The sequence below is a fragment of the Anolis carolinensis genome, unplaced genomic scaffold (genome assembly GCF_035594765.1).
Source record: "Anolis carolinensis isolate JA03-04 unplaced genomic scaffold, rAnoCar3.1.pri scaffold_15, whole genome shotgun sequence".
NCBI lineage: Eukaryota > Metazoa > Chordata > Lepidosauria > Squamata > Dactyloidae > Anolis > Anolis carolinensis.
Genome location: NW_026943826.1, coordinates 6,245,163 through 6,266,837, shown reverse-complemented (window position 1 = coordinate 6,266,837; position 21,675 = coordinate 6,245,163). Strand labels below are relative to the sequence as shown.

The 21,675-nt window shown below is 42.2% G+C and overlaps 1 protein-coding gene and 1 long non-coding RNA gene across 2 annotated transcripts in view; one reads left to right on the top strand and one right to left on the bottom strand.

Annotated features, from left to right (window-relative positions):
• Positions 1-333: 333 nt before the first annotated feature.
• slc25a33 (solute carrier family 25 member 33) lies at positions 334-21,458 on the top strand. Its single transcript, XM_008122479.3, has 7 exons — positions 334-486; positions 12,383-12,562; positions 13,517-13,594; positions 14,641-14,741; positions 16,763-16,829; positions 19,242-19,525; positions 20,886-21,458. Exons 1-7 carry the CDS (start codon positions 431-433, stop codon positions 21,086-21,088), a joined length of 969 nt encoding a protein of 322 aa, XP_008120686.2. The 5' UTR covers positions 334-430; the 3' UTR covers positions 21,089-21,458.
• LOC134294533 (uncharacterized) overlaps positions 8,203-21,675 on the bottom strand; it is an 18,795-nt gene continuing 5,322 nt past the window's right edge. Inside the window, exon 2 of the long non-coding RNA XR_010001398.1 lies at positions 8,203-14,976. This is a non-coding gene — a long non-coding RNA (uncharacterized LOC134294533). The remainder of the gene's footprint in view (positions 14,977-21,675) is intronic.

Genomic DNA, 21,675 nt, shown 5'->3' with positions numbered 1-21,675 from the left:
TGGAACATGGCCACACAGCCCGAAAGACATACAACAACCCAGCCTACCGTCTGTTAGGAATTGTGGGTGTTGATGTCCAAAACACCCGGAGGGCCCAAGTGGTGTAGACGCACCCTGGATCCCTTCTAATCCCAAACCCCTTCCATTCATTCATTCATTCATTCATAAATTAAAATCAAGGACTCAGCTAGGACTAGCCCCGCCCCCGCCCTTGGCAACGGCGGCCCCGCCCCTTGGCGACGCCGTTTGGTCCTTTCTGAAATCATCCCTCGCCACGCCCCCGCGCGCCCAGCCAATCCGGCGAGACGCTGGCGCCACGCCCCCTTCGAGCCTCGGAGGAGCGTGGCGTGACCCGGCCGGGCCCCGCGCAGGCGCAGTGCCGCCCCGTCCTCCAGGAGCCGGGAGAGGAGGCCGACTGCGAACAGGCAGGATGGCCGGGAGCGCCACGCCGGAGAAGAGCACGCTGCTCCACCTCTTCGCCGGAGGGTGAGCCACAGACACCCCGGTCTCCAACCTACCCTCCCCTTGAGCCCTCTCCTCCTGCCATTCATTCCAAGCCCCGCCCCCAGGGACCCAAACAAGGATGGATCTGGACCACTTGCCTTGAAGAGCCCATAGGCCCACATTTTGGCCTTTGTAGGTCTTGGGATGTATAGTTCGCCTGCCATCAAGGCACTCTGGGCTCCACCAGAGATGGAACTGGACCCCACTTGAACCCCTAGGACCAGCACAAAATATTAGAGGTCTTTGGGATTGGAGTATATGTCAATATATATATATATATATATACTATCTGTGCCCGGCCACGCGTTGCTGTGGCAAAGTGGTGGTGGTATTGGTTAAAAATTGTTGTGTAATTTTTATTTGACATTATTTGTATTTTTTAATTATTTTTATTTTAAGTTATCTTTCTATTTATTATATTTTATTATTTTTAGTTATTTTCTGTTATTATAGTATTTTATTGTATTAATTTTTTAGTGTTTTTAATTATTTTTAGTGTTTTTTATTGGGTTGCTAGGAGACCAAGTTGGAGGAGCTTAGCCTTCTAACTGGCAGCAATTGGATAAAAGCAATTATTCCTCTCCCTCTAATTAGGACTTCATTTTTCTTTTCTTTTTGTTGTATCAACCTAGAGGCGTGGATGATGGCTTGTGTTGTCAAATTTCGAGGTTGGGGGGCCTGTAGTTTTGTTGTTTTGTGGGTCGCCGTGATGCCATCACTCTTTTATATATATAGATATATTTGGGGGAGTTGTAGTTCACCTCCATCCAGAACCCGAACACAGATGGATCTGGACCCAACTTGGCACACAGACCCGATATGCCGAAATTTGATGACTGTAGTGGTTTGGGATAGGGTTGGGGAACTGATCTTCCTATCTGGGAGTTGTAGTTCACCCACAAACAGGGAAACTGGGACCTCCACCGATGATGGGCCTGGTCCAAACTTGGCACAAAGAACCCTCATGACTAACTCAACCTACTAGAGGAGTTTGCGGGGATTTACTCACCATAGTGGGAGTTGTAGTTCACCCATGAACAGGGAAAGTGGGACCTCCACCCATGATAGACCTGGACCAAACTTGGCACAAAGAACCCTCATGACTCACTCAACCTACTAGAGGAGTTTGAGATTTACTCACCATAGTGGGAGTTGTAGTTCACCCATAAACAGGGAAAGTGGGACCTCCACCCATGATGGACCTGGACCAAACTTGGCACAAAGAACCCTCATGACTCACTCAACCTATTAGAGGAGTTTGAGAAGATTTACTCACCATAGTGGGAGTTGTAGTTCTCCCACAAACAGGGAAAGTGAGATCTCCACCGATGATGGACCTGGTCCAAATTTGGCACAAAGAACCCTCATGACTAACTCAACCTACTAGAGAAGTTTACTCACCATAGTGGGAGTTGTAGTTCTCCCATAAACAGGGAAAGTGGGACCTCCACCCATGATGGACCTGGACCAAACTTGGCACAAAGAACTCTAAGGACTCACTCAGCCTACTAGAGGAGTTTGCAGGGATTTACTCACCATAGTAGGAGTTGTAGTTCTCCCATAAACAGGGAAACTGGGACCTCCACCCATGATGGGCCTGGTCCAAACTTGGACACCAAACCCCCATGACTAACTTGGCACACAGAAGCCCTATGACTCACTCAACCTACTAGAGAAGTTTGAGGGTATTTGCTCACCATAGTGGGAGTTGTAGTTCACCCACAAACAGGGAAAGTGGGACCTCCACCCATGATGGGCCTGGTCCAAACTTGGACACCAAACTCCCATGACTAACTTGGCACACAGAAGCCCCATGACTACCTCAACCTACTACAGAGTTTTGAGGGGACTGACTCACTGTAGTGGGAGTTGTAGTTCACCCTACAGCCAGAGAGCACACTCAACCCCACCCACAATGCATCCAGAGCAAACTTGCCCAACATAACAAACTTTAAAGTGTGGATAGAGTTTTTCAGGGTTAACCTAGCATGATGTGAGTTGTAGTTCCCCATAGTAGGAGTTGTATTTCACCCACAAACAGGGAAACTGTGACCTCCATCAATGATGGACCTGGTCCAAACTTGGCACATAGAAGCCCCATGACTACCTCAACCTACTACAGAGTTTTGAGGGGACTGACTCACCGTAGTGGGAGTTGTAGTTCACCCTACAGCCAGAGAGCACACTCAACCCCACCCACAATGCATCCAGAGCAAACTTGCCCAACATAACAAACTTTAAAGTGTGGATAGAGTTTTTCAGGGTTAACCTAGCATGATGTGAGTTGTAGTTCCCCATAGTAGGAGTTGTATTTCACCCACAAACAGGGAAACTGTGACCTCCATCAATGATGGACCTGGTCCAAACTTGGCACATAGAAGCCCCATGACTACCTCAACCTACTACAGAGTTTTGAGGGGACTGACTCACCGTAGTGGGAGTTGTAGTTCACCCTACAGCCAGAGAGCACACTCAACCCCACCCATGATGCATCCAGAGCAAACTTGCCCAATGTAACAAACTTTTAAGTGCGGCTAGTGTTTCTCTGGCATGATGTGAGTTGTAGTTCACCATAGTGGGAGTTGTAGTTCACCCACAAAAAGGAGAACTGTGATCTCCACCGATGTAGTTCACCCACAACCTTATGCATTTGGTACAATTAAAAAACTGACTGTTTCAAGTAACGTGGGCCGGGTATCCAAGCTAGCAAACATAATAATAATAATAATAATAATAATAATAATAATAATAATAATAATAATAATAATAATAATTTGGAAACAATAGACATTGACAAAATTACGATCTGCCAACCGCAAAAGGCCACCCTACTGGGATCTGCACGCATCATCCGAAAATACATCACACAGTCCTGGACACTTGGGAAGTGTTCAACTTGTGATTTTGTGATACGAAATCCAGCATATCTAGCTTGTTTGCTGTGTAATAATAATAATAATAATAATAATAATAATAATAATAATAATAATAATAATAATAATAAATCACACAGTCCTAGACACTTGGGAAGTGTTTGACTTGTGATTTTGTGATACGAAATCCAGCATATCTATCTTGTTTGCTGTGTCATACATTAAAATAATAATAATAATAATAATAATAATAATAATAATAATAATAATAATACATCACACAGTCCTAGACACTTGGGAAGTGTTTGACTTGTGATTTTGTGAAACGAAATCCAGCATATCTATCTTGTTTGCTGTGTCATACAATAAAATAATAATAATTATTATTATTATTATCATCATCATCATCCCTCCTTCTCTTTTTCCCCATCCTTCTTTCCTATCACCTTTCAAGCAGAATGTTCAGCCTTTGATTCGGCCCGGTGGCCTCTTTTTCTCCATGCGCTTGGGACACGTGTGTACAAACGTGTATGCAGAAGCGTCCTTAATTCATGCCCAGGGAGCCTCCTGCCGATAATAACACCTTGTGTCTAATATGGTCCTTTTGATGCATTTGAGTAGCAGGTATTTCACAATTGCTAAACGGACTACAGCAACCATGCTCTCTGGGCGTTGACGGTGGATTATGGGTTCTGTGGTCTTAAAAATTCAGCTGTGGCTGCCTTTGGGGGTTTACCTACGCTGTAGTATTAATGCAGCTTGACCCAATGGAGAGAGTAAGGAACACTGGGATGTCTGTGGTGGAGGAAACACATAATAATAATAATAATAATAATAATAATAATAATAATAATTTTATATGTTTCTTCCCCCACAGACACCCCAGTGTTCCTTACTCTCTCCATTGGGTCATACTAATAGTAATAATAATAATAATAAGGATCTATACACATAATAATAATAATTTTATGTGTTTCCTCCACCACAGACACCCCAGTGTTCCTTACTCTCTCCATTGGGTAATAATAATAATAATCTATACACATAATAATAATAATTTTATGTGTATTATTATTATTATTATTATTATATTTTGACCCAATGGAGAGAGTAAGGAACACTGTGATGTCTGTGGTGGAGGAAACATAAAATTATTATTATTATTATTAATAATAATAATATAGATGATGATGATTATTATTATTGTGACCCAATGGAGAGTAAGGAATACTGGGATGTCTGTGGTGGAGGGAACACATAAAATTATTATTTTATTATTATTTTGTGTATAGATTATTATTATTATTATTATTATTATTATTATTATTATTTTGACCCAATGGAGAGAGTAAGGAACACTGGGGTATCTGTGGTGGAGGAAACACATAAAATTTATTATTTTATTATTATGTGTATAGATTATTATTATTATTATTATTATTATTATTATTATGATGACCCAATGGAGAGAGTAAGGAATACTGGGATGTCTGTGGTGGAGGAAACACATAAAATTTATTATTTTATTATTATGTGTATAGATTATTATTATTATGATTATTATTATTTTGACCCAATGGAGAGAGTAAGGAACACTGGGATGTCTATGGTGGATGAAGCACATAAAATTATTTTATTATTATTATGTGTATAGATTATTATTATTATTATTAGTATTATTAGTATTGTCATTATTATTGAATCTTCTTGGCCAGTGATTCCACTTGTGTGGATCACCAGTTAAAGACGGGCCAAAGAATTAGAAAGGAAATCCAAGAGTCGCCCCCGAGGATGATGGGAGTTGTAGTCCAACACAACTGGAAAAATTGCATTATAATCGTCGGCATTATTTGATCTGTGAAGGGGACAAACCGCAGAGTGCTTGTACAGTTGTCGGCTCCTTTCTTTGTTGGATGAATACAAAAACAGAACTGATTTAGCTTTGTTTTAAATCAATATTTCTTTTGTTGACAAAGCTGATATTCCCAGTGGAGGGACCAAAGGGGAAATCGTCTCCTTTGAAGACCTTTTGGGTGTTTTTTTCTCACTTTAATCTTTCTTTTTGCTGAGAATAAGGCTCATTTCACTGCTATCTGCCTGCCCTTGGCTCTCATGCCTCACTTGACTGCATAATTGTTATATTTGAGGAACGTTGTTGCTCTTTTGTGTCCTAAATTCCCAGTAATTGCTCAAGCAGCGCTGAGTAAAGATGTCTAATTTTGGGAACAGTATGTTGTGTATTTGTGGGAGAATATTATTGTTTATTTCCATGATGCAACAGCGATGTGCAGCTGGGATCTAGATCTGTTTACATGATGATGATGCTGGTGATTATTGTTGTTATTATTATCTTTATTTATAGCCCATTCATGTTCCACTAAGGCTTCTAGATCCCTTTCAATGGACTATATAATATAATGACTTCCCCAGACACTATATTCCTATGGATGCAGCCCAGAATGGGATTGGCCTTTTTCGCTGCAGCATCATACTCTTGGCTTATTATGTTTATTTATATCCCGTTCATAGTTCACTAAGGCTACTAGATCCCTTTCAGTGAACTATATAATATAACAACTTCCCCAGACACTATATTTCTGTAGATGCAGCCCAGAATGGCATTGGCCTTTTTTGCTGCAGCATCATACTCTGAAGTGGATTATATGGCAGTGTGGACTCAAGATAATCCAGTTCAAAGCAGATAATATAAGATTCTAAATGGGTTATATAGCTGTGTGGAAGGGCCTTGAGTCTACACTGCCATATAATCCAGTTAAAATCTGATAATCTGTGGAAGAGGCCTAAAAGTGAGGCCTAACTGTGCCTGTCCCCTGGGCTGAGTAGGTTGCTAGGAGACCAAGTGGGCGGAACTTAGCCTTCAAACTGGCAGCAATTGGATATAAACTATTCTTCCTCTCCCTGTAATTAGGACTTTATTTTTCTTTTCTTTTTGTTGTATCAACCTAGAGGTGTGGATGATGGGTTGTGTTGTCAAATTTCGAGGTTGGGGGGCCTGTAGTCTTGTTGTTTTGTCCGCTGCCCTGATGCCATCACTCTTTTATATATATAGATGTAATATTACTCATAATATTGCAATATAGTCATATAGTACAATATAATAATATATAATGCTTATATAGTGCTTATATTGTGCTATAGTAATAATATAATCTATTGTATGTATATATAACTTGTAAGCTGCCCTGAGTCCCCGTCGGGGTGAGAAGGGTGGGATATAAAAGTCGCTAATAAAATAATAATAATAATTGCAATATAGTCATGTAGTACAATATAATAATACTAGCGGCAATTGGATAAAAACAATTATTGCTCTCCCTCTAATTAGGACTTTATTTTTCTTTTCTTTTTGTTGTATCAACCTAGAGGCGTGGATGATGGGTTGTGTTGTCAAATTTCGAGGTTGGGGGGCCTGTAGTTTTGTTGTTTTGTGGGTCGCCGTGATGCCATCACTCATTTATATATACAGTAGTCTCACTTATCCAACACTCGCTTATCCAACATTCTGGATTATCCAACACATTTTTGTAGTCAATGTTTTCAATACATTGTGAAATTTTGGTGCTAAATTCTTAAATACAGTAATTACTACATAGCATTACTGTGTATTGAACTACCTTTTCTGTAAAATTTGTTGTATAACATGATGTTTTGGTGCTTAATTTGTAAAATCATAACCTAATTTAATGTTTAATAGGCTTTTCCTTAATCTCTCCTTATTATCCAACATATTCGCTTATCCAACGTTCTGCTGGCCCGTTTACGTTGGATAAGTGAGACTCTACTGTATATAGATAGATATAATGCTTATATAGTGCTTATATTGTGCTATACTAATAATATAATCTATTATATGTATATATAACTTGTAAGCTATGCTGAGTCCCCTTTGGGGTGAGAAGGGCGGGATATAAAAGTCTCTAATAAATAATAATAATAATAATAATAATAATAATAATAATAATAATAATAATTGCTCCTTCCCCATACCTCTGGAAAGAAATGATGCTCAAATGAGCTCCCTTCCTCTTTAAAAAAAAGACCGTTCTCGGACTAAAACAACTACCCTAAGGGGATGATAGGCACTGTAGTATGACATATGTGGCACGTTTAAAGTTTCACCTTTTTTGAAATACGATCCTTTGTGTTGCGTCTAGTGTTTTCATCAGGGTTCTTATTTCATCCGAATGACGTGCGTCTGTCTGGTGTGGTTTCTTTCTGGAATAAGGACTTCCGTTGCTTCGGGCTCATTGGTTTCCTTTGCTGCCTTATCTCATGCACTCTTTGTAACATCCAAATGTTTATTTTATTTTATTTTTCTCCTCGGCTGCCTTGATGCTCACAATGCTCTAGCGCAAGTTGTGGCTCGCAAGACCTTGCATTTCAGGCTTCTTTTGCTTCCCCTACTTGCATCAAATGCACAATGGTCAGTCGATGCGAGAGAAAAGAGCCAACGGAGAATTAAGGTTTGCGCAGGCTATTGTCTTTTTGCAAACCCAGGCCAAGATCTATGCGCGGGTGAATGCTGACAGGGCAGCTATCGAAGGCTGCAATGCACATCCTTGCAGATATAGTGAGCCATGACTTGTTTTTGAAGAGACTAGTTTTGCCTCAATTATAAGGTTGTGGGTGAACTACAACTCACATCATGCCAGGTTAGCCCCCAAAAACTCCATCAATGCTTGAAGTTTGTTATCTTAGGCAAGTTTGCTCTAGATGCATCATCGGTATGTTTCCATGTGCTCTCTGGCTGTAGGGTGAACTACAACTCCCACTCTAGTGACCCAGTCCCCTCAAACCTCTCCAGTAGGTTTTATTTATTTATTTATTTACAGTATTTATATTCCGCCCTTCTTTCTCACCCCGAGGGGACTCAGGGCGGATCACATTACACATATAGGTAAACATTCAATGCCAACAGACAAACAACATACATTAGACAGACTCAGAGGCATTTTTAACATTTTTCTAGCTTCACGATTCCGGCCACAGGGGGAGCTGTTGCTTCACCGTCCAGTAGTGGCTGTACTTCCTCATTCCTTTCCCGTGTTTTGCTGGCAGTTTTATGGTGTTGTAAATTAGCCTCCCACATAAAGCGTCCCTAAATTTCCCTAATTGACAGGTGCAACTGTCTTTCGGGGCTGCATAGGTCAACAGCAAGCCGGGGCTATTAATGGTCGGAGGCTTAACCCGACCCGGGCTTCGAACTCATGACCTCTCGGTCAGTAGTGATTTATAGCAACTGGTTACTAGCCAGGGCCGGGCTGTTGACTTAGTCATGGGATTCTGTGTGCCAAGTTTGGTCCAGATTCATCGTTGGTGGCGTTCACAATTTCTCTGGTTGTAGGTGAACTATAACTTCCAGAAATCAAGGTCCCAAGCACCTCTAGTATTCAAATTTTGGCGTATCAAGCATGCATGCATGGTCGTTTGAGTTCGTGGTCCTCTCTGGATGTAGGTGCCAAGTTGGGTCCAGATCCATCATTGGTGGCGTTCACAGTGTCGCTGGTTGTATGTGAACTATAACTCCCAGAAATCAAGCTCTATCCCTCCCACACTCCTCCAATATTCAGATTTGGGCATATCAGGCATGCATGCATGGTCGTTTGAGTTCATGGTGCTCTCTGGATGTAGGTGCCAAGTTGGGTCCAGATCCATTGGTGTTTGGATTCTGGATGTAGGTAAACTACAACTCCCCCAAATCAAGGTGAATTCCCCCCAAAAACCTCCGGTATTTTTTGATATTCACAGGGGTTCTATGGCAGGCATCCTCAGAGGTTGTGAGGTATATTCTTTGGGTTCACAGTGCTCTCTGGATGTGAGTTACAACTCCTATAGATATAGATGTCTTACCTATATATATAAAAGGTTAATGAAATTTCGGCCTAGGACAAAACAACAAAACTACACATCCCAGAATCACTAAACTTGGCAGCACAACACCTCATCCATGCCTCTATGTTTATACAACAAAAAGGAAAGAAAAATAAAGCCCTAATTGTTTTTATCCCATTGCTGCCAGTTAGAAGGCTAAGCTCCACCCACTTGGTCTCCTAGCAACCCACTCAGCCCAGGGGACAGGCAGAGTTAGGCCTCACTTAGGCCTCTTCCACACTGCCTATAAAATACAGATTATCTGATTTGAACTGGATTATATGGCAGTGTAGACTCAAGGCCCTTCCACACAGCTATATTACCCATTTATAATGGACTTAATGTAAGGTTAAACCTTTACCTTTTACCTTAACTACCACCAATTCCTCAATACTTTATTTCCCATACCACCAGACTTCACCACAGCAACGCGTGGCCAGGCACAGCTAGTAATTTCTATATAATTATTACCCTGTTTCTCTGAAAATAAGACATCCCCAGAAAATAAGACCTAGTAGAGATTTTGCTGAATTGCTAAATATAAGACCTCCCCTGAAAGTAAGATCTAGCAAAGTTTTTGTTTGGAAGCATGCCCAACGAACAGAACACCAGAGCATGCCGGATTGGTAAATGTACAGACCATAGATTGTTGTACATGGAAATAATGGTAGTAACAAGAAATTCTTGTTAGGATTCACAGTTTGGCTGGTTATGCTGGTTTGTAATGACAATTACTGTACAGTATATAATTAATATTCATTTTTTTAGTTCAACAACAAATGTGAATTCTTCTTCATAGAGAAATGAGACATCCCCTGAAAATAAGACCTAGCAAAAATTAATATAAGACAGTCTTATTTTTGGCGAAACAGGGGAGAAATATTATAATATCTATAATAAAATTTTATATAATATTATAGTATAGATATCCCAAGTTTGGTTTAAACCCAATTCCTTCTGGTACCAGCAAATGGGCTGTGATTAGGAAGCAGAGGTAATCAATACGCTTTTTGGGGTCTTCCGTCTCTCTTTGTTTTTGGCATCTCAATTTCCACCTGACCCCAAACAGTGACGTTGTCAGAAGGATCTATAAAAAGCCCAAAGCTTATTCACGAAAGCGTCTTTGTGCCTCTTTTAAAAACAGAGATAATCTCATAGCCGGGAGAAGGGCAGAGTTGCCCGAGCGGGAGCTTACGTAACTGGCTGCTCTGAGAGTTCATTCGTGGGCTGAATGGGTTGTGAATGTTTCAGAAAGTTCAAATGTATGAAAGGGAGATGCGCCTTCAAGTTGCCTTTCGAATTATGTCACATTGTGAATTTCATAGGTTTTTCTTTAAGCGAGGAATACTTAGATGGGTGTTGTCTTACTCTGAAATTCAAATGTACTGCATTTCAGCTGCTGTGAGTTTTCCAGGCTGTCTGGCCATGTTCCAGGAGCATTCTCTCCTGACGTTTCGCCCACATCTATAGGTTGTGAGGTCTGCTGGAAAAGAGAGCAAGTGGGGTTTATATATCTGTGGAAAGTCCAGGGTGGGAGAAACCTCTTGTCTGTTGGAGGCAAATGTGAATGTTGCAGTTGCATATACCGTATATACAGTAGAGTCTCACTTATCCAACATAAACGGGCCGGCAGAACGTTGGATAAGCGAATATGTTGAACTCTGATTAAATCATTATTTTCATCTTCTTCAATGTAAATGTGCATATGTATACTTTTAATAATAATAGAGTAAAACAATAAATGTAATAATAAATAGAGTAAAATAATACAGTAGAGTCTCACTTATCCAACATAAACGGGCCGGCAGAACATTGGATAAGCGAATATGTTGAACTCCGATTAAATCATTATTTTCATCTTCTTCAATGTAAATGTGCTTATGTATACTTATAATAGAGTAAAATAATAAATGTAATAATAAATAGAGTAAAATAATACAGTAGTGTCTCACTTATCCAACATAAACAGGCCGGCAGAACATTGGATAAGCAAATAAGTTGGATAATAAGGAGAGATTAAGGAAAAAGCCTATTAAACATCAAATTAGGTTATGATTTTACAAACTAAGCAACAAAACATCATGTTATACAATACATTTGACAGAAAAAGTAGTTCAATGCACAGTAATGCTACGTAGTAATTACTGTATTTACGAATTTAGCATCAAAATATCACGATATATTGAAAACATTGACTACAAAAATGTGTTGGATAATCCAGAACGTTGGATAAGTGAGACTCTACTGTATTTACGAATTTAGCACCAAAATATCATGATGTATTGAAGACATTGACTACAAAAATGTGTTGGATAATTCAGAACGTTGGATAAGTGAGACTCTACTGTATTTACAAATTTAGCACCAAAACATCGCAATGTATTGAAAGCATTGACTACGAAAACAATGACTACTAAAAGACAAACTACATTGGATAATACAGAATGTTGGATAAGCAAAGGTTGGATTAGTGAGACTCTACTGTATATAAGGCTAATATTGTGCTATGCTAATAATCTATATATATAAAAGAGTGATGGCATCACAGCAGCGGACAAAACAACAAAAGTAAACACCCCACAACTTCGAAAATTGACAGCACAACCCCTCATCCATGCCTCTAGGTTGATACAACAAAAAGAAAAGAAAAATAAAGTCCTAATTAGAGGGAGAGGAATAATTGTTTTTATCCAATTGCTGCCAGTTAGAAGGCTAAGCTCTGCTCACTTGGTCTCCTAGCAACCCACTCAGCCCAGGGGACCCTTTACCTTAACTACCACCAATTCCTCAGTACTTTATTTCCCATACCACCACACTTCGCCACAGCAACGCGTGGCCGGGCACAGCTAGTATAATATATTGTATGTACCTATAACTTGTAAGCCGCTCTGAGTCCCCTTCGGGATGAGAAGGGCGGGATATACATATTAATAAATAAATAAATAGGTCACCTTGATTAGCATTGAATAACCTTGTAGCCTGGGGGCATCGTTCGTTGGGAGGTGGTAGCTGGCCCTGATTGTTTCCTGTCTGGAATTCCCATTTTTTGAGTGTTTGTAATAATATCCTTTCTGCTACTTAATGCTCGTTGTTTGGCACGTTGGCCTTTCCAGGTGTGGCGGGACGGTCGGCGCCATCTTCACCTGTCCGTTGGAAGTCATCAAAACACGTCTCCAGTCGTCCAAGTTGGCCTTCAGGGCCGTCTATTATCCTCAGGTGCAGCTGGGGACCATCAGCGGCGAAGGAGTCGTCCGGCCCACGTCGGTGTCCCCGGGACTCATCCGGGTTCTGAAGTGAGTATGGCTTCCTTCAAAGATGGATCATAGGGTAAACTACAACTCCCACTATGGTGAGTCAGTCCCCTCAATCCCTCCAGTAGGTTGACTTCGTCATGGGGGTCCTGTGTGCCCAGTTTGGTCCAGTTCCATCATCGGTGGAGGTCACAGTTTTTCTGGTTGTCGGAGAACTACAACTCCCAACTCTCAGGCTAATTCCCTCCCAAATCCTCCCACTCATCAAATTTTAGCATATCAGGTATACATGCCAAGTTTAGTCCAGATCCATCATTGTTTGGATTCATTATGGATGAAGGTGAACTACAACTCCCCCAAATCAAGGTGCATTTTCCCCAAAGACCTCCAGTATTTTTTGGTCCAGATCCATCATGGTTTGGATGAAGGTGAACTACAACTCCCCCAAATCAAGGTGGATTTTCCCAGTATTTTTTTGCTGCTCGTGGGAGCTCTGTGTGCTTGCGTTCATAACATGCTCTGGGTGTAGGTGAACTACAACTCCTATAAATCATTTTTCTTAATTATAATTTCTTTATGCCTTGTTCAATCTTAATGTTGGTGACGGTTGGACTGCATCTCCCAGTACTCCTCATTGTTGAGAGAACAAGATGGTGGCTCCTTTTGCACCGAGTTGCCAAACTCCTTTCCTTTTCTGAGCTCAGGAAAACCCTCTGCCAGGCAAAACAGCTTGGTTGAATTTCCTTTTCAAATAATAAACACGGCCAACGCAGCCAAGAGCTTTGGCAGCCGGCCGGCCTGGATTGGGACATAATTATGTAAGAGGGAAGCCAGCAGCCTTGCATTGTCATCGGGCCGGATTTGGGTTTAAAAGGTAGCTGGGATCATTGGAAGTTTACTGGGGGGAATCTAGTTTCCTGCTGTGACCTTATTTTACTGGACAGAACCATAACAACCCCGAAAGCCTGGTCTTGACCCTTCTCTCCCTCCTTCCAGGTCCATTTTGGAAAAAGAGGGTCCGAGGTCACTTTTCCGGGGCCTGGGGCCGAACCTGGTCGGTGTTGCTCCCTCAAGGTATTAACCCCAAACAAGGAATTCTTTTAGTTTTGTTACTACCGTGTTTCCCCGAAAATAAGACAGTGTCTTACCATATATACTCGAGTATAATTCGACCCGAATATAATCCGAGGCACCTAATTTTACCACAAAAAACTGGGAAAACTTATTGACTAGAGTATAAGCCGAGGGTGGGAAATGCAGCAGCTATGGGTAAATTTCAAAAATAAAATTAGATACCAATCAAATTACATTAATTAAGGCATCATTAATTAAGGATGTTTTTACCATCCTTGCGGGACGCTTCTCTCATGTCCCCGCATGGAGCTGGAGCTGACAGAGGGAGCTCATCCGCGCTCACCCCGGGTGGGATTCGAACCTGGCAGCCTTCAGGTCAGCAACCCAACCTTCAAGTCACAAGGCTTTAACCCACTAGGCCATGGGGGCTCCTAACAATTTTGGGATGTTAAGTAATATGAGCTTGGTCACTATTTGAGCTTGGTTGCACTATTTCTTCCTGTTGTTTTTTGTGAATGCTCCCATTAGAAAATGCGTAAGGTGAACTACAATTCCCCAGAATCTTGCGTCAGTCCTCCCCAAACTCCCCTAGTATTCACAGTTGGCCATGTTGAGTCTGGACCCATGTTTGGTCCAGATCCATCACTGGCTGAGTTTAGTGTTCTCTGAATACGGGTGAACTATAACTCCCTGATGCCAATATCAATCACCCCCAAATCCTCCCAGTATGCACAGTTGGCCATGTTGGGCTTGTGTGTCAAATTTGGTCCAGATCCATCACTTACTGGGTTGTGTTCTCCAAATACGGGTGAATTATAACTCCCTGATGCCAATGTCAATCACCTCCAAACCCTTCCAGTCTCCATAGTTGGCCATGTTGGGTCTGTGCGCCAAGTTTGGTCCAGATCCATCCCTTGTTGGGTTCATTGTTCTCTGAATACGGGCGAACTATAACTCCCTGATGCCAAGAACTCCCATCAAATGACCCCAGATTGTGCCAGACCCGTGGTTCGAACTCAGGGCCCTTTCTCTCCTGTCCCTGGCAGGGCGGTCTACTTTGCCTGTTATTCCAAAGCCAAGGAGAAGTTCAACAGCGTCTTCGTGCCCAACAGCAACGTCGTCCACATCTGCTCCGCGGGATCGGCAGGTCCGTGAATCCATTCCCATCCAGTTACACAAGCTTTGTTTTCCTCGCGGGGTTTGGAATCAACAAGTATTATGTTCGCCTTTTATGTAACTTGGCCGTCAGAGAGGTCTTCCCTTTTCAGAAAGCTGCCGGGGAAACTGGGTCAGGTTGAAAAGTCCAGCGGGACAGAATGGTCTGGGGATCTTTTGAAAACCTGGACTGGTTGGATTTCTCAGACTTTCCAGTTCTCAAACCTCTGCAAAATTAAGTCAATGTTTAAATGAGAGAAATCTGAAGCTGAATAAAATTCAGTCTAACCCATGAGTACCACCTAGAGGCTTCCATTGGCATTACATGTAGGTTTACAAACTTTTTTTGCAGTTTTTTAAGGTAAAGGTAAAAGTTTCCCCTGATGTTAACTGGGGGTTGGTGCTCATCTCCATTTCTAAGCCAAAGAGCCGGCGTTGTCCATAGACACCTCCAAGGTCATGTGGCCATGGGCATGACTGCATGGAGCGCCATTACCTTCCCCCCAGAGCAGTACCTTTTGATCTACTCACACTCTGGGGGGTTGGTGCTCATCTCCATTTCTAAGTTGAAGAGCCGGCATTGTCCATAGACACCTCCTAGTCATGTGGCCACGGGCATGACTGCATGGAGCGCCATTATCTTCCCGTCAGAGCGGTACCTATTGATCTACTCACATTGGCATGACTAGGCTGGCAGAAGCTGGGGCTAACAGCGGGAGCTCACCCCGCTCCCCGGATTCAACCCGCTGAATTTTTGGTCAGCAAGTTCAGCAATTTAACCCACTGCAGGCTCCGCAGTTTTTTTTAAAATAATCTAATATTTGGGTTGCTGTGCATTTTCCAGGCTGTCTTGCCATATTCCAGAAGCATTTTCTCCTGGGACAGCTAACACCTCCCAACAAAGGATTCCCCCAAGCAAGAAGCAGCCAGGCTTTGAAGCTGCAAGGCTCTTCATGGCTAATCAAGGTGGCCAATGGCAACATTCACACTTGCCTCCAACAGACAAGATTTCTTTCTCCCACTCTGAACTTTCCATGGGTATATAACTGTTGCCCAGTTTCCAACAGACCTCACAACCTCTGAGGATGCCTGCCATATATGTGGGCAAAACATCAGGAGAAAATGCTTCTGGAACATGGCCAGACAGCCTGGAACACTCACAGCAACTCAGTCGATTTATTTATATTTATTACAATATTTATATCCCGCCCTTCTCACCCAACAGGGGACTCAGTCTAAAACTATGGACCTGCAGCTTTCTGACATTTATTATTTTATTTATGTATTTATTTACAGTATTTATATTCCGCCCTTCTCATCCCAAATATCCTCACAGCTTCAAAGCCTGGCTGCTTCATACCTAGGGGAATCCTTTCTAGGCCACCTTGAATGCCACTTAGGACTACGCCACAGCAATGCATGGCTGGACACCGCTTATAATAATAATAATAATAATAATAATAATAATAATAATAATAATAATAATAATAATAGGTAAAGGTAAAGGTTTTCTCCTGACATTAAGTCCAGTCGTGACCGACTCTGGGGGTTGGTGCTCATCTCCATTTCTAAGCCAAAGAGCCGGCGTTGTCTGTAGACACCTCCATAGTCATGTGGCCGGCATGACTGCATGGAGCGCCGTTACCTTCCTGCTTGAGTGGTACCTATTGATCTACTCACATTTGCATGTTTTCGAACTGCTAGGTTGGAAGAAGCTGGGGCTTAACAGCGGGCGCTCATTCCGCTCCCGGGATTTGAACCTGGGACCTTTCGGTCTGCAAATTCAGCAACTCAGTCCTTTAACACACTGCGCCACCACCCAGGGCCCAATAATAATAATAATAATAATAATAATAATAATAATAATAATAATCTTTATTTATATCCTGCTTTTCTCCCTCAGGAGACCCAAAGCGGCTTATAACATATTAAAATCCCATAAACTTTGGTATCTTCTTTGCACTTAGCCTCCTGAACCGTTTCCTTTCCTCCCTTTGTTTATTCTCATTGCAGCTTTCATCACAAATTCGCTGATGAACCCTATCTGGATGGTAAAAACGAGAATGCAGCTGGAAAGGAGGTAAGGTAGAACTGCTGTATTATTCTATTATATACTAGCTGTGCCCGGCCACGCGTTGCTGTGGCTTAGTCTGGTGGGGTTGGTCAGTCTACATTAGGTTGTATTGATGCTGTGACCTCCACCCTTCTTTATACTCACATTAGTAGTAGTATTTGAAGTCTGTTACCTTCTTCAATTTTTGTGTTGATTGATAATTGCTTGAGATCCCTGTTGTCTTTGGTTTGTTGTTAATTGTAATGTCTGATTCTGCTGAGTGCGGTTTATATTTTTATTGTGGTACAATAGTCTTTTTTTTGTTTTGCCTGTGTAGGTGTTTATTATTATTGTTGTTGTTGTGGTCATGAAGGTTGGATAAGTTAGATGCTACTGTATTGTTTTTTGGAGGCCCAGTGTAGCACTGACTGACCTCTCAGCCTCAGTGCCTGGCTGTTTCTTGCCTGTGATGGTGTTGATTCTTATTGTTGTTGTTGTTGTCACTGTTATTATTGTAATTGTTTTTTTGGAGGCCAAGTGTGAATGTAGGGATTGGGGAGGTGGATGAGTTCTGTTGTCAAATTTTGTATTTGTTATAGTCACAATGCGTTGTTGTGAGTTTTGTGGGTCCAGATTGTGGTTTTCTGGTGTGGTTGTGTTGTTACAACTGAGAGGCAAGGATTTTGTGTTGTGTTGCCAAGTTTTGTATTTCTGGGGCGTTTAGTTGTGTGCCAAGTTTTGTATTTCTGGGGCGTTTAATTGTGTTGTTATAGTCACGATGCACTGTTGTGAGTTTTGTGGGTCCGGATTGTGGTTTTGTGGTGTGGTTGTGTTGTTACAATCGGGAGGGAATGCTTTTGCGTTGTGTTGCCAAGTTTCGTATTTCTGGGGCGTTTAGTTGTGTTGTTAGAGTCATGATGCGTTGTTGTGAGTTTTGTGGGTCCTGTGTGGTTTTGTGGTGTGGTTGTGTTGTTACAACTGGGAGGCAAGGCTTCTGCATTGTGTTGGCAAGTTTTGTATTTCTGGGGCATTTAGTTGTGTTGTTATCGCATGATGCGTTGTTGTGAGTTTTGTGGGTCTGGATTGTGGTTTTGTGGTGTGGTTGTGTTGTTGTAACCTGGAGGCAAGCCTTTTGCATTGTGTTGCCAAGTTTCGTATTTCTGGGATGTTTAGTTTTGTTGTTATAGTCACTGCGCAAACAACTTTATCATTTTATATATATAGATTACTAGCTGTGCCCGGCCACGCGTTGCTGTGGCGAAGTATGGTGGTATAGGAAATAAAGTATTGAGGAATTGGTGGTAGTTAAGGTAAAGGGTAAAGGTTTTCCCCTGACATTAAGCCCCCTTCTATGAGGCCCCTTCTACACAGCTGTATAAAATGCACACTGAAGTGGATTATCTGGCAGTGTGGAGTCCAGATAGTCCAGTTCAAAGCAGATAATATAAAATTATAAATGGGTTATATAGCTGTGTGGGAGGGCCTTGAGTCTACACTGCCATATAATCTAGTGCCAATTAGATAATTTGTGGAAGAGGCCTAAGTGAGGCCTAACTCTGCCTGTCCCCTGGGGTGAGTGGGTTGCTAGGAGACCAAGTGAGTGGAGCTTAGCCTTCTAACTGGCAGCAATTGGATGAAAGGAATTATAATTGTATATTTATATTACACACAATATTACTAATAATATTGCAATATAGTCATATAATATAATATACTAGCTGTGCCCGGCCACGCGTTGCTGTGGCAAAGTCTGGTGGTATGGGAAATAAAGTATTGAGGAATTGGTGGTAGTTAAGGTAAAGGGTAAAGGTTTTCCCCTGACATTAAGTCCATTATAAATGGGTTATATAGCTGTGTGGAAGGGCCTTGAGTCTACACTGCCATATAATCCAGTTCAAATTAGATAATCTGTATTTTATAGGCAATGTGGAAGAGGCCTAAGTGAGGCCTAACTCTGCCTGTCCCCTGGAGTGAGTGGGCTGCTAGGAGACCAAGTGGGCGGAGCTTAGCCTTCTAACTGGCAGCAATTGGATAAAAACAATTATTCCTCTCCCTCTAATTAGAACTTTATTTTTCTTTTCTTTTTGTTGTATGAACGTAGAGTCATGGATGAGGGGTTGTGCTGCCAAGTTTAGTGTTTCTAGGATGTGTAGTTTTGTTGTTTTGTCCTAGGCCGAAATTTCATTACCCTTTTATATATATAGATATAGATATCATTCTGTTATTATTGTATGACACAGCAAACAAGATAGATATGCTGGATTTCGTTTCACAAAATCACAAGTCGAACACTTCCCAAGTGTCTAGGACTGTGTGATGACAACAGACATTGACAAAATCACGATCTGCCAACTGCAAAAGGCCACCCTACTGGGATCTGCGCGCATCATCCGAAAATACATCACATCATTCTATTATTCATTTTCCCGTTCCTCCCAGGGTCAGAGGATCGAAGCAGATGAACACCCTGCAGTGCGCCAGGTACGTCTACCGGACGGAGGGCATCCGGGGCTTCTACCGTGGCCTCACCGCCTCCTACGCCGGCATCTCTGAGACCATCATCTGCTTCGCCATCTACGAGCGGCTCAAGAAGTATGTCTCCGACGTCCCGCTGGGTCCGTCTCTTCCCAACGGCCCCGAAAGGACCTCCACCAACTTCTTCGGGCTCATGGTGGCCGCGGCTGTCTCCAAGGGCTGCGCCTCATGCATCGCCTACCCACACGGTACGACACCTTCAATGCCACTCTTGATCATGAGACCCCCAAGGGCCATCCAGTCCAGCCCTGTGCTTCCATGCAAATGATCAAACCACTTCCGAGAAATGGCCAGCCATCCAATCTTTGCACACAGAGCCCCCATGATCAGCAAAAAATACTGGGGAAAATTCACCTTGATTTGGGGGAGTTGTAGTTCACCTACATCTAGAACCCAAACACCGAGGATCTGGACCAAACTTGGCACAAATACCTGATATGCCAAGATTTGATTACTGGGGGGGGGGGGGGGGAACTGACCTTGTTTTCTGGAAGTTGTAGTTCTCCCACAAACAAAAAAAAAACTGTGACCTCCACCCATGATGGACCTGGACCAAACTTGGCACACAGAACCCCCATTACTCACTCCACCTACTGGAGAGGTTTAAGGGGACTGACTCACCATAGTGGGAGTTTACCCTACAGCCAGAGAGCACACTCAACCCCCCCAATGATGCATCCAGAGCAAACTTGCCCAACATCATAAACTTTTAAGTACTGATGGAGTTTCTTGGGGATAACCTGGCATGATGTCAGTTGTAAATAATTTACAACTGTATGTATAGGAAATATAATAATATCGAGGATAGCTTTAACCAAGTGGTGAGTGAATTAGAACCAGACATCCTGAGGAGTGAGGTTGAATGGGCCTTAAGAAGCATTGCTAATAGCAAGGCAGCACGAGACGACGGGATCCTGGCTGAAGAGGTCAAGCTGAAGAGATCAAGAGAAGCTGGCGAGAATATACAGATCTGTATACAAAGGATAATAATATCGAGGATAGCTTTAACGGAGTGGTGAGTGAATTAGAACCAGACATCCTGAGGAGTGAGGTTGAATGGGTCTTAACAAGCATTGCTAATAACAAGGCAGCAGGAGACGACAGGATGCCAGCTGAACTGTTTATAATCTTGAAAGATGATGCTGTCAATATGCCAGCAAATATGGAAAACACGAAAATGGGCATCAGATTGGAAAAAAAAATCAATTTATATCCCTGGCTTGACCTTGAAGGAGCTGGGGGTGGCAACGGCCGAGAGGGAGCTCTGGTGTGGGCCGGTCCATGGGGTCACAAAGAGTTGGAACCAACTGAAACAAATAAACAACAAATGCATTTCGTACAATTGACTTTTTCAAATAACCCAAGTACCCAAGCTAGTGTTTTTTATAATCATTATACCAGTTCTTTTTGGGCCTTCATTATTATCCAGAAAATGTATATATATTCTAGTTTGAGTTCTAATGTTTTATCCTCTTCTTCCAGCCAGGTGTCCCCCATCTTATGTCATCACAGATCGACCCTCAATCTCTCTCTTTTTCTCTGCCACAGAGGTGATCCGGACCCGTCTCCGGGAGGAAGGGACGAAATACAAGGCGTTTGTCCAGACGGCGCGGCTGGTCTTCCAGGAGGAGGGCTACCTGGCCTTCTACCGAGGACTCTTTGCCCAGCTCATGCGGCAGATCCCCAACACGGCCATCGTCCTCTCCACCTACGAGTTGATAGTCTACCTGCTGGAAGACCGGGCCAAATAGCAGGCCGAGGCTGTTCGGGGTTCCCATCCGACGCAAATGCAGATACGCAAAAACTCTTGAAACTCTTCAGGCCAGTTTCTCCACAACGAGCTGCTTCAAAGTGAATAATAGGGGAGAACGAAGGCAAAGCGCCCTTTGTTTTGGGGCGCTTTTCTCTCCCGACCCTCACACGACCCCCTTTCCTTTTATTCTCATTTGAGTTCCCCAATCTTTGTCTCTTGTGTGTCTTTTTATGTGTGCCCCTCTCTCCCTCCCTTAAAAGTTGTCGCCGTTAACTGTTGAATAATTATTAATTCTTTTTTTTAACTTAAAGAGAAAGATGAGGTTTCAGGAATTAAACCGACTTAATTAAAAGCCGCTATTTAACGTACAGGTATATTTCGCGTTGTCCGTAATAATAATTGTGGTTTTTCTATTGCAAATACAGCTATACACATAATAGAAGTGAAAGATGTGTTTGTGGCAGAGGTATAATAATAATAATAATAATAATAATAATAATAATAATAATAATAATAATAATACTCATGACCATTCATCATTCACTGCACCCTAACTGGCTATATCTGCCTAGAAGATCAGGGGGC

Excerpts from the sequence above, each read along its gene's own strand:
- slc25a33 (XM_008122479.3), top strand. The coding sequence starts at position 431 with ATGGCCGGGAGCGCCACGCCGGAGAAGAGCACGCTGCTCCACCTCTTC. Across the intron at positions 12,563-13,516 it reads GGACTCATCCGGGTTCTGAA|GTCCATTTTGGAAAAAGAGG; the intron begins GTGAGTATGGCT and ends CCCTCCTTCCAG. Across the intron at positions 16,830-19,241 it reads AGAATGCAGCTGGAAAGGAG|GGTCAGAGGATCGAAGCAGA; the intron begins GTAAGGTAGAAC and ends CGTTCCTCCCAG.